General features: G+C 35.0%; 1 protein-coding gene across 1 annotated transcript in view; it reads right to left on the bottom strand.

Annotated features, from left to right (window-relative positions):
- FER (fer (fps/fes related) tyrosine kinase) overlaps positions 1-12624 on the bottom strand; it is a gene marked incomplete at its 3' end in the record, with an annotated part of 98944 nt that overhangs the window by 57680 nt on the left and 28640 nt on the right. The window contains exons 8-9 of the mRNA XM_009082014.1: positions 8383-8505; positions 4905-5094 (exon numbers count right to left, since the gene is read on the bottom strand). Of these exons, the coding sequence (XP_009080262.1) occupies positions 4905-5094; positions 8383-8505 (313 nt within the window). The remainder of the gene's footprint in view (positions 1-4904; positions 5095-8382; positions 8506-12624) is intronic.

The raw sequence follows: 12624 nt of genomic DNA, 5'->3' as shown, positions 1-12624 counted from the left end.
CTTCTTAGTCAGTAAGAAAAATAACAGATTTATCTCTACTGTTCAGCTTTCTGCTATTGCTGCAATTGGCTGCCATGTAAGGTAATCATTTCCCTGCATCTGTTTGAAAATAAAGGTCCTATATAGCCTGAGACAGAATGGGGAAAGGAGATCCTCAAGAGTGTGGGGACACCTCTCAGCAGATTATGTTTCAGGGCCTTATGGTCCATCATCTAAAACATATGCAATGAAGGATCTTTAATCAAATAACCAACTCCTGAAAATTTCTTATCTATGTAACTGAGTGTAAAAAATTCAAAATATAGAAATTGATTAAATTTGTCAATTACAACTTTAATGAGAGTCCTAAAAACACCTGCTTCAAACCTAAACCTGCACAAGATGACTCTGGCTATTGGTTTGTTGATCACATTATTAGGAGTAGGGTCATGGATTCTAAAAAGCAGGGATGGAAAAATAACACATTCACATTAGGTAGAATGATTCATCAACAATGAAACTAGCACTTTAGCACTGTTTCATACAATTAATATTTTTCTTCCCTAACAACTGAGATCTAGTTTTTAACTACCACAATTTTCACCAAAAGCTGGGTTACCTTACTTTTAAAGCAATCACTGAGAATAGGGTCTCTGAAAGCTTTTAAAAAGGAATGGCAAATAGTAAAAACAATTAGATATGAGGTGAACTTTTGTATTTTTTTCCTTTTAAGTAATTATGCTTCAACAGATAAAACTGAAATTCAGAAATTAAAATCCTTTATTAACAGTCATTTCCTGTTACCTCACTGTACAGTTTTAAGCATGGCACTCTCCTGGCATGATGCACTATAACTGAGGTGAATCGCATTGGCTGTATCATGATATCATGATATCATAGCTAGCTTCTGCCCTGTGTACCTTTCAAGAGTTCATGCTAACAGATTTTGAGTAGTCAGTCATAACTAGTCTTTTGGCACTGAGCTCCACCTGCTGGCAATTCTTTCAAGTATTGCAAAACTTGACTACCAAGTCACAGTTTTATCACTCGTTCCAGTATTACCAGTCCAGGTAATGTATTATTATTCCAGTACTACCAGTTGCTGCAGTACACAAAATAAATCTATATGAAAGATTTCTGTAGCAAGAAAACTATATAATTTACAATACATATTTTCTAAAATAATGGGTTTGCACCTTTAAAATGTTTGGTTTTACCACATAAGGAAAAAGGAGAAAACATATTAAGGTGGCACACATATTTCACTACATTATTGCTAAACAAATTAATTACTATTTTATATTAACTAAATCTATTGCCTGGCTTAAACACTCCCTGAAGATTTTCTATTATGTAACAATTTCCAAAGCAATACTGATGCTGCAATTTTTAAGTCTTACCATAAAATGCATATCATCATAATTCTATTTAATTACCTGAGTAAATGATTAACTGGCTCTGCAATATATTTATTATATTTTTTTAATCTGATCATTAGACTTATAAAAGTGTTGTTGTTGTTTTCTTCATTTCAGTTACCATGGACTACTGCCATGCTCCACATTAACAGCCCAACAAACATCCATTGACTAAATACCTAAAAATTGAAAAGTTAGCTCAAGTCGCTTCCTGGTACTGTTTAAGTCTCATAAAGTGACATAATATGTAGCAGATTGGATACTACAACAGTTTTGGCAAATTACATCTGCTCACATGGAACAACCAACCAGCTTTTTCTTAGTCTCTATCTCCATACTTTAATATAAGTACAGAAGAAAACATTAACTATGTTTCTCCTGTTATCACAGTGCATAGTACAATTGCATAACTCTAGGGGTTTCAAAGACATTGTTTTAAACTGGTAGTGCCATCACCATTATAATTACCACTGTCTTACATGGTTAGCTCAATAGAACAGTAGAACTGCTAGAAACAATAAAATATGTTTCATTTCTACAAATACAGTGCCAGCATTGTTAAATGCAATCTTCAGGAATAATCTAAAATAGATTTTTTTTTAATTCCCTGCTATGATAGGATTGAACAAAACAGAATCATTCAGCAAGTTCCTTTTTGCTAAACTGTGTACATGAATATCAATGCACAGCTAACACTCTACAAACAATAACCTATATTGACTAAAGCAAACTATATTGAACACACCAGCAGAATGTGAAATTTCTTACAGTTAACAGAGGGAAAAAAAGAACAAGGAAACTAAGTTATAACATGTATATAACACTACATATAAAAAACACCTCAAACAGCATTTCAGAATTGCATTCCTTGTTAGTATTCTATTATAGTTACCTAATGTAAGAGATGGAAAACAACACAATTTGTGAACTATTTCACCATGAAATTGGCTGTAATTATATGATACAGCCAATACAGAGATAGGAAACTTCAGAAAATTGCTTTGCATATCTTATTTTTTTAACTTTAAAAAAAAAAAAAAAATCACTTGTGACTAAGGACTTGAAATACATACTTCATACAGATACAGCACAAGTCAATTATGATTCTGTAAGTCTTCGGAAAAGAATTTGTAAAACAAGTGTTTAGAACTAATTTCTGAAGAGGAATAAATAACCGCATTCAAATGTAGTATCAGAACAGATCAGTGCTTACACATAAAGAGGAGAAACCTAAACAAAATCATAGCTGAAGAAACAATGATCCTATTGAATGAAACCAGGATGAATGACTGGCAGCAAGAACATTTTATTTCTCATCATTTAGCAGAAGTTTAATCTTAAGGAGTTTTATTAAAAAAAATCCCTTTATAAAAATCACCAGGATGTTTATTTATACAAACAGCCCATCAGTGTATTAGTTTGTTGTCTTGAGATACAGTCAAGACAGTCCTTTCAAGGCATAGCAATTTGCAAAAAAACGGTTTAGACTCCAAATTTATCTACCTATTCTTAGTTAATTTTACTAGCACATGATATCAGCTGTTAAAGAAAAAGAAAACTTACTCAAGGGAGATTGGCCAGCACTTAAGTCAGTCATATTCCCACACTTCAGTCATACTAAGGGCAAATTATTCCTAGCCAACCTGGTAGCCTTCTATGACGGAGTGACTTCTGCAGTCAGAGTCTGACTAATACAACCTACCTAGACGTCTGTAAGGTCTTTAACATAGTCCCACGCGACATTCTTATCTCCAGATTGGAGAGATGTGGATTTCAAGGGCGGACCCTCCTCCTGACAGAAGAATATTCAGCAGGGCTCAGTATGAACTGTCTGATCCCAGCTTCTGCCTCCTCTCCTGCTTGGAACCCCCCAAGGGTGGTACAGCACTGGCACAGGCTGTCCAGAGAAGCTGAGCCTGCCCTATCCCAGAAAGGTTTCAAGGCCAGTAGAAGGTGTCCCTGATTATGGCAGGGGGCATTGGAACTAGACATCTTTAAGGTTCTTTCCAACCAACACCATTCTACAGTCCTGTGACTACGTTGCCCCTTCCCCTACTCTCCCAGAGGCCACAATGTCCAGAACACAGAACTGGCCACTCTGTGACACCAGTCCATGGGCCAAGAGCACCATGGGCAACATGAGTGCTGCACGAACTATGTCAGTGGCTGCACTGAGGCAACAAGCCCTTGCTCCTTGCAGCTTACACGTGTCGCTGGCAGTGAAGAAGTTGTGCTTCCATTCTGCAGGCCATGTTCAGCACATGGGATTATTTTCTCCCACACATTGAAACAGAGATTTAGAAACCAGAAAGAAGACTTCAGTTATCTTGGACAGAAGTGGAAGAGTACTATTCTTATGATAAAACTCATCATCTCAACCAGCCCTTACAGACAATATTCACTAGAAATACTACAGGATATTAAGTTACATTAAGTAACTAACAAGACAGACTACCCAAAAAAGATTCCAAGTCTCTTAATCTTTCACAATCATTATCCTGATTCCTCTTTTCTCCTTCATCTTTTTGTACTTTGTCAACTCCTTCTAGGTCAAGACAAGCATAATGTTTTGTGCCAGGGTAAATGACAACCACTGGGTAGTGCCTCATAAATATTAAACAGCAGTGGAAGTAAGAGAATGCTGACGATTATGTGTAAATGTAGAATGGGAATCAAACTTGGTTCCACAAATAGAGGGGAAAAAGAAACATTCTTCTCAGAAACAACCATTTCACTATCATTTCACTGAGCTATTGCCCTGTGGGCCAAAAGGGATGGCAGGCTAAAACTCAAAGAAAAGAAGTCACAAGTATCTCATACATGTCAAACCTAATTCACAAAGGCAAACACTACCATCTGACTCTTTATTGTTTGCTTGCTTTTTTATGCAGTCTACCAACTCTGCACATAGCTGCATATAATTGAGAAAAGGAAGTCACACAAAATATTAGCAAAGTACTTATTTAAATTACACGGGGTCTCACCAGAGAACAAAAAGTTCCTTTTGATTATTAAGAGCATGGAAATATTTAAAAATAAGATGCAAAATATTAGTGTTCATTTCTGTTTAAATAAAAGAGCAATTACAATACCTAAAATTAATTTCTCAATTACATAATGTGTGTGGTGATTCCAAAACCTTTCACGGTTAATTTTCTTTCTATGAGTGTGAATGTATTTCTTTAACATCCAAGGAAATTACCAACAGCTACTCAGTCACGTTTACTAAATCTATTTAAGGGCTAACCCTGTTGAAACAGTCTAATGAGAACCTAAGCATCAAGTGTACAGAAGACCAATGCAAGTCCACAGACATGGACTGTTAGAAGCTACTGCAACATAAAAAGAGAAATCACACAGCTAAACTGTTTGTCTAAACAAATCTCCACAAATGCAGAGTGATGTTCATTCACTTCAATCATCCCAGTCAGCACCTTGATACTCTGATCCCAGGACTGAAGCACAATAGCAATGCTACACAAATCGGCAAACAGGTGTAAAACTTACCATGGAAGTCACTGATCTGGCATCTTCTTCATAATTCACTACAGGTGGTGGCTCTTTCCCATCATTCTCTTGAACCTTTTGTTCCAGTAATTCTTTCTGGGCTGCAAATTTTGCCTCAGAGCATCTCAGTTGCTGAACTGTTTGCTTAAGTTCTTCAAGTGCTTGCTTTTGGCTCAGCAAGAGTACAATACTGCAAAGAAAAATAATATTTTTTAAATATACATTACTTAAATACATCATTTGTGTCATAAAACCTGAGAAAAGAACATGACAATTTCACAACATAATTATTTATTTTAAAGCATAAAAATGTGAAGCAATTGTAGAAACTTTTCAAAGCTACAAGACAATGAAAACAGCCATTCTTTTTTCCCTATCACAAAAATCAAGTTGCAATAAATATAGATAAACCCACTGTTTTCCTTCACTTTTGACTGAATTTATAAACACAAGGGTTCCCTACCCTTTAGCGAATAAATAAACTTTTAGAAAATTTCCAGTGATGAGAAAACCACTGTAATCTACATAGCTGTTGCAATAATAATTTGCACTATTAAACTCACCTTACAATTGGTATAAATTCACCTGGTATCAAGTTAGAGATATCTGTTGCTCCCTGTACTCCCTAAGTATTTCTGGACTGCATTATAACAGTCTTCTTACAAATAAATTGATCTCTCTTAGAAGCTAAAAGTAACTTGTTGTCTTCTGCTTGCTTTTATGGCTCTTCTCTGAATATCCCTCACACCTCTGAATACTCAAGACAGACATGATTAAATCGTTATTAAAGGACAAGCACTGAGAACATTTGCAGGTACCTAGACGACTATTATCCCAAAGAACTGCTAAAACTAAAGACTGACAGAAGCTTCCTAAAAGACAGAATCATCCACAGTGCAATACAGACACCATTAAAAGCACTCAACTGGAGCCCAGTGACATGTGGTCTATAAGAGATGCAGAGTTCTCACAGTTTACAAGAAAAGGTGAAGGAACAGAACGACAAAGAATGAGGATGACATGAAGAAAAATCACAGTATTCTGTCACTCTATATCTTCAGGATAATCCCTGGAAGACAGAGCCTCCTGCAAGCCCTACCCTTGGGGAAAAAAAAAGAAAAGCAAAAGTCATTCATATTGAGATTGTTCCTTTGCAAACCAGTACTGGGCCAAACGACTATTCAAACAGATTTGAAAGTGATAAGGGAACCATCTGTCATTAAATCCTCATTGGCAGGAAAAGGTAAAAGTCATATTCCTATAGATGAGCATATTTTAAGTTGCCAATGAACAAAACTCTGCACAATCAGCAGAATGATCATTCAGGTAAAAAGCATAAGTGTGATGTATGAATTACAGGATCAGAAACTGAGATTTGGCATGAGACTGCACAGAATTAAAAGCATCACACAACCAAATGAACCATTATCCTGACACTATCCTGAAGACAATGCTCTTTCATCTGGCCCTCATTATGAGAGAAAAAGGACATCACCCTGTGAAAATAACAGCCCCGCACTACCAACACAGCTTTGGTGAATATTAATTGGCTAGAATCACATCCCCAAACACAGAATGGTTTTAACTTATCACAACACAGCAAGAACAAGACATACCATGCAAGGGAAAAGTCATAAGCTAGTCTCTTTCCTCAACTGTGGTAAAATGGATTACCATTTAACTTGTTTGCCCAAATACAGCTTTGAATAATTCTCAGTCCAGCCATGCATGAGGAACTAGAATCTATAAAATTATTTGCCTATGGCTTGCATGAGTACAAACTTTATAGTCCTTGTGACTAGCAAGAGCTACTATCAAAACTCAAGAGTGAGATCTTTTGTGAAAGATCCCTGCAAGACCAGAACAGGGCAACACATCAGAAAGTGGTAAAAAGTTGAACCAAATCAAAACCAAAATATTCAATATGCCGGCATACTGGGATGGCAGATGGCATGCTTGACATATACATATATAAATAAAATATAATTAAAACATTCTGTGTTGAAGGTAACATCATGATTTGAAGATGAAAAGGGATATTAGTACCAAGACAGTGCTATGCACTATGACAGCAGTTATAACTAAAACCCATGCGACAGTTGGACGAGATCTTCCAGGGACAGTAAGTAAAACCATCCTGATCACTCAGCACTGCAGTTAAAAGGTGAGAACTGGGTCTGCTGGAGGAAGGCATGATCAATGACAATTCACAACAAGGATTATTTCAGGGAAACTTTGATCTTACAACTAGGTATCTAAGCCAGATTTCATGCCTTTTAGTAAGTCATACTGGTACTGGTGCAATTTGAACTGAAATCTTCTTGTCAAAACTGCAAACATCTGCTAAAGGATCAGTACGAGAAGCCAATCCACAGCAAAAAACACAGGGATAGTCTGACCTATTTAGGAGAGCGCTAATTGTTGACAAAACAATACTGTGGGAAAAAAACCCAAACAACACCCACCAAACTCACCTAGTACAAATACAGTTTATTCTTTAAGTAACATGCAGCAAGGAAGGCAGGTCAAGAACCAAAAACTAGAAAATAGCCTGTGAGTATGTGTGATCTTTACCAAAGAAAGAACAGGAAAGCATCAAATCAAGACACTGGTAACACATACACAGTTTTAGATAGGAATTAAATACTATACAATATATTATGTGACAAGATTCCTTCAACAAAGAGCTTCAAAACTCCCTTAGTGAATGAATAATATCTTGAAGGACTTGCATTCCAATTCACTACTAGTACTGCAAACTAGTATTTATGACCAATTTAGTAAGGCTATTGCTGACTGCAACAAGAAACAGAAAAATACCACTACAGACAAAAGGTCTTGTACTAGCTTCAGTTTAGAAGAGGATGCAAACATATTTTATAGCCAGAGGTAGAAGAAAAACCTAAAAGTATTGCTCAAGAATGACTCTTTATAAGGGTTTTTTCATAGTGCTGTTTAACACTCTTTAATCCTTCACTCTATTTACTATCCAGTACAACAGGGTATATCAGATTTAGACTTTACATTTACAGTTTTGTAAAGAAAATGCAATGAAGAATGAACTTAACCTGAAGAGTTCCAAACATGTTACTGCATAAGAAGGAGCATGTCTTGCACATGACTCTGAAAGTCTTTCAAAACATTACACCTATGCAATGAATTCTGTCAAACAGAGAGGCAATGTGAACTGACACATCTTCTTCCATCAAGTTGACGTTACAATATGAACCAAAAGTTGAGCTCTTGAGCCATCCCACAACTATGACAATTATATTAAACTTATGGAGCTGCTCAATTCTTCAATGAAGTAGAGTCTGCATTTAGAGATGAGAAACTCACTTCTTGTTTTTTACATTAATTGCTACACACAAAAGCAGAGCAAGATTAGTGGAGGTTATTTCTTATTTAAGTCTTATGAATTGCATTATAGACATTTTGTCCTCATATTATTATATTTCAAAATTTCATTTCAACTTACTCAGACTTCTTTTCACAAGTCTTAGAGGACTCTTCTATTTTTTTCTCCAGTTCCAACACAAGTTCCTCTTTGCTCAAAAGGGTTTGCTGTGTCTGCATCAGTTCTTCTATAACTGTTTTTAACCTGTAAGAAAGATTTCAGAAACCCATGTTGTGAATACACAAACTGTATGTATTTGGGAACATTGTACTATTTTTTCCTGAAGATGTAAAGGAGCATTGTATTTTAGATCATCTTACTCAGCGCTTGGTGATCTTCTTTTTTGTGGCTACACCTTTATATTGTTAATCCATACTATTACAGATTCCATATTAGCCTCTGTATAAATATAAGGTTACAAAATTATCTACTGCCTGCAGGTTCTCCGATCAAGAAACTTTTTTCCCCAGAATATGTGATGAGTTCTGTGAATTAAAGCCTTCCTAATATGTTCCTAATTTATGAGATGCTTTATGAAAGACAAAAGCCTTCCAGCTCCTGAAGTGCATGTTAAATACACAGAATCAGTAGTTGAGTTATATTTACCTTGAAATAAACTGACAGCTTCTGTCATAAGAGTGATTATATTTTTCTCTAAAATTAACTCTTAGGTTACAATCTCTGGTAATGCAAATTCCAAGGAAAGACAAAACTCTACAAGAACACGCAGTACTAACAGAGAAGAGGTTATTACACCTTAAAATCATTACGGACACTGATTATGTTGATAACATTCCAACAACAAAAAAATCAAGGAAAGTACAGTAACATCTGCAGTCTGAACAATGCAGGTAAATGGCTTACATAATGATTACTTCAAAATTGTGCATCTATATACATGTTTACTTCAAGATATTGTTAAGCCAGAACAATTTTTAATAAATACATAATCTATCCTGTTTCCTTCTCAGCATTCATCTATACATCTTTAACCATCTTATTCTACTTCTCCTGTATTTTCAAGCCCAACTGCAATAAAACTACTGAAGAATGGAACAAAAGCAAAACATTACAAAAGTAATTATGACAGCACATACCTATGGCCCAAAACCATTCCAGATTGGGGAGTGGCACAGGAGGACAACTCTCTATGTATCTAGGAGGTACATTCCACACTTTCATATATACCAAACTGAATTATTAGATTCTAAACACTGAATTTTTTCTCTCCTCCTGATATATTTCATACAATGTTTTTACATTTAGTCTTTATTCAGATACTTGTGTATCTATCCTGGATGACTTAAATTACTAACAAAAGCCATAGAGTGAACTGCAAAAGTTTATCTCCCCAATGATGAAGGAGCTACATGTTTATTTTGAGATAAGGGAAATACTTAAAACATTTCCCCCAAAGTAACATCCCCACAGCTCCCTGTTCATAGACATTTCTACTGGTTTTAGGCTAACAAAATCTGTATAGTGAACCTCTGAGAAACTGCTATTTTCTTACACTGGGTCTCCAAATTAATAACAACTACACTTTTATATTAATACATTGCTAAAAAAAAGTAATTACCAATTTTGTAACTGCAAATACTGCCTTTTGATAGCTTTAAAATAATAATTTTAATCGACATTGCATTGGCTTAACAATTGATTTACAGGATGCAGATGTTACATCTAATGATCAAGGACCAATATTCAGGAAATGAAAACCAAATGAACAAGACCATTCATCACTGGAAGGTATGAGTGCCTACAGGCAGAACAGCATCTTAAATATTTCACCATTTCAAAAATACCATATTTTATGTTGCAGCATCAGAGTGAAATTGAAACTTGACATAGTTCTCCCTGAAATCTCTGAGACACTTCAGGACATTTGTATTTATCTTAGAGAAAACAAACCAAAGCAACCATATAAACAATACAGTAACTTGCCTCCTTGTATTCAATCTCTTTTTTATCGTTTAAATAATATCTTTCCTTTGAACTGGCTAGAACTGACAATTCTGCATCTGCCTTGTACCATCCTGGCTGTGGTTTGCCAAAGGAATTTTCTTGTGGCCTCATATTTGCCTCCTGGATAATATCAGTTTAAAAAAGGGTTTCATATTACTAACCCATCAGTCACTATGACCCTTATTAGCTTCAACAACCACACAATCCTGCTACATGGAAAGGTGACTTGCACATTTCTTTAGTTATTTGCAACATTCTCTCTTAAAAGCAATAAAAAAAAATGTTAGTGCTTGCAGAATTTATATTTCACAAGATTTTTTAAATTAATTTGAATATTAATATCCCCACTGATCAATATTTACCTCAGTCTTTAATGCATGCATCTTCAAAGTATAAACCTTTATTCTGTTCCGTTTTTCAGAATTTCAGTGTCAGTGAATGTCCGCCATGAATATTTAGGAGATACTATAACTCATTCCTTAGAAAGGTTAGCTAGTGAACACTACTTTTAACTACCTCCCTCTGTCAAAACTTTATGCATAATATGAAGCTAATTAATCTCTGGAATTCCTTGACCAAAAATTCTATGGACAAAAGATACTTACACACACTGAACTGACTGGACATGTTCTCAAAGAAAAAATACCTCTAAGGCCATTACAAACTACCTCTCAAGCCATTGAAGACAAATACTACTTCTGTCTCAAAACATTTCTGAGATGAAAATTTCTGGAGTCTGAGAAAACAACTTTGCATGACCATCCTGTTTTTGTGCTCAAGACTTCCCCCTTGTGACTAATGTAAGGGAGAAAGTTAGTAAGGTCAATCTTTGGTCTGACCTATGGCACTTAAACTATTTTTTCTCAGAGTCTGACATCTATACCAGAAAGTGAACACCTTAAAAGACAGCAACACTTAAAAGAGCTATTTGATTCCTACTCCAGAAATATCACACCATAAAATTTCTCATTCAACTCCACGAAACAATTTCAAGTGGATGAATGCAAGATCTGCAACAGAATACACTGGCAACTGTATTGAAAATGTATATATAGAGGCATATAAACAGACATACATTTATAAATACAAATATGCATGTCATCTAGTAGAAAAACAAAATTTTTTCTCTGTTATTTAGATATGCTGCTGTCTTATTTCTAAACAATGGGAAACAAAAGGCAAGCCAAACAAGAAGTCATTTCTCTTTTTGAGCTATGAAAGGCAGAATCTTTGAAAAGTTTTAGCATTTTATTGAGAAGGGGGATTCAGTAGATATATTTTTCCTGTTACTGTGCTGAAGTACATTGAGATGTACACTATTTACATAGCTTAAGCAGGAATAATCTCAATTTAGTAACGATGCAGAATATATTAAAAAGGGAAACATGTTCAAAGGGATGGGGGGTGTTTATTATCAAGGGATCCTTTTTAAGAAAGATGAAGTTGCTTTATGACTAAGCAGGTAGATACTTCCTATTCAAAAGTTATTTCAATACCTACCAAAGGAATAAATTTAGAAAAGTAATCAGATTACACAGAGGCAAAATGAGAGGATGATTAACAATCTTGAAAAGAAATTACTAAAATCTAGAGTTTGTGTCACATTGAGAAAACACAGCGATTAGAGTAATCTGCAGAAGACACTGCAACATGTTTACATTTTAAACACCTCAGTGCTATTAGGACTCACTTTGATTTTGATTTTCAGAGAAATCTGCAAGAAATAAGGATCACAGTTTGATTAAACAGATGAAATTTAAAAGAAAAACTTATAAAACCTCCACAACGTTATTGATGTCTTCTTTGCATCACTTATATTTTCTAAAGAGAAAAAAACCCTTCAAGTAAGTTGAACATGAACTAAAATACAGTAGAGGCAACAAAAATACCATCAACCAATGAAATTTTGAATTTTCCATTTTAAGTACATGATTAATAGTTGCAATCTGAAAAGTGACCACATAGAACCATTTTATGACAAAAGCTGAGGCTGATAATATAAAAACATAATAATCTCAGCAGGAGATTTGTTCCCCATAACAAATGATTAAGGTGAAGCTGCTAAAAGTAATGAAAATATTTAACTAGGCACTATATTAACAAAACACACAGAGAAGTAGTTAATCACACTGAATAGCTACAAGCTCTGTGAAATGCAATACAACAGCTACATCTGTGTCAGTAAGTAAATGTATTTTAAAGGTTATAATAATTAATATGAATCTCTTTTGGAAAACAAAAGCACACACAAAACAAGTGAAATACATATATTCATGAAAATTTTCTACATGGCATTTTAAATCACTGACTACATCACTCTACTCAGTGGTATTAAAAATGCTTGCAAGATTGGGGGAG

This window comes from Acanthisitta chloris, unplaced genomic scaffold (assembly GCF_000695815.1).
Source record: "Acanthisitta chloris isolate BGI_N310 unplaced genomic scaffold, ASM69581v1 scaffold12759, whole genome shotgun sequence".
Classification (NCBI taxonomy): Eukaryota; Metazoa; Chordata; class Aves; order Passeriformes; family Acanthisittidae; genus Acanthisitta; species Acanthisitta chloris.
The sequence above is the reverse complement of the archived record's forward strand: the minus strand, read 5'-3'. Positions and strand labels throughout refer to the sequence as shown.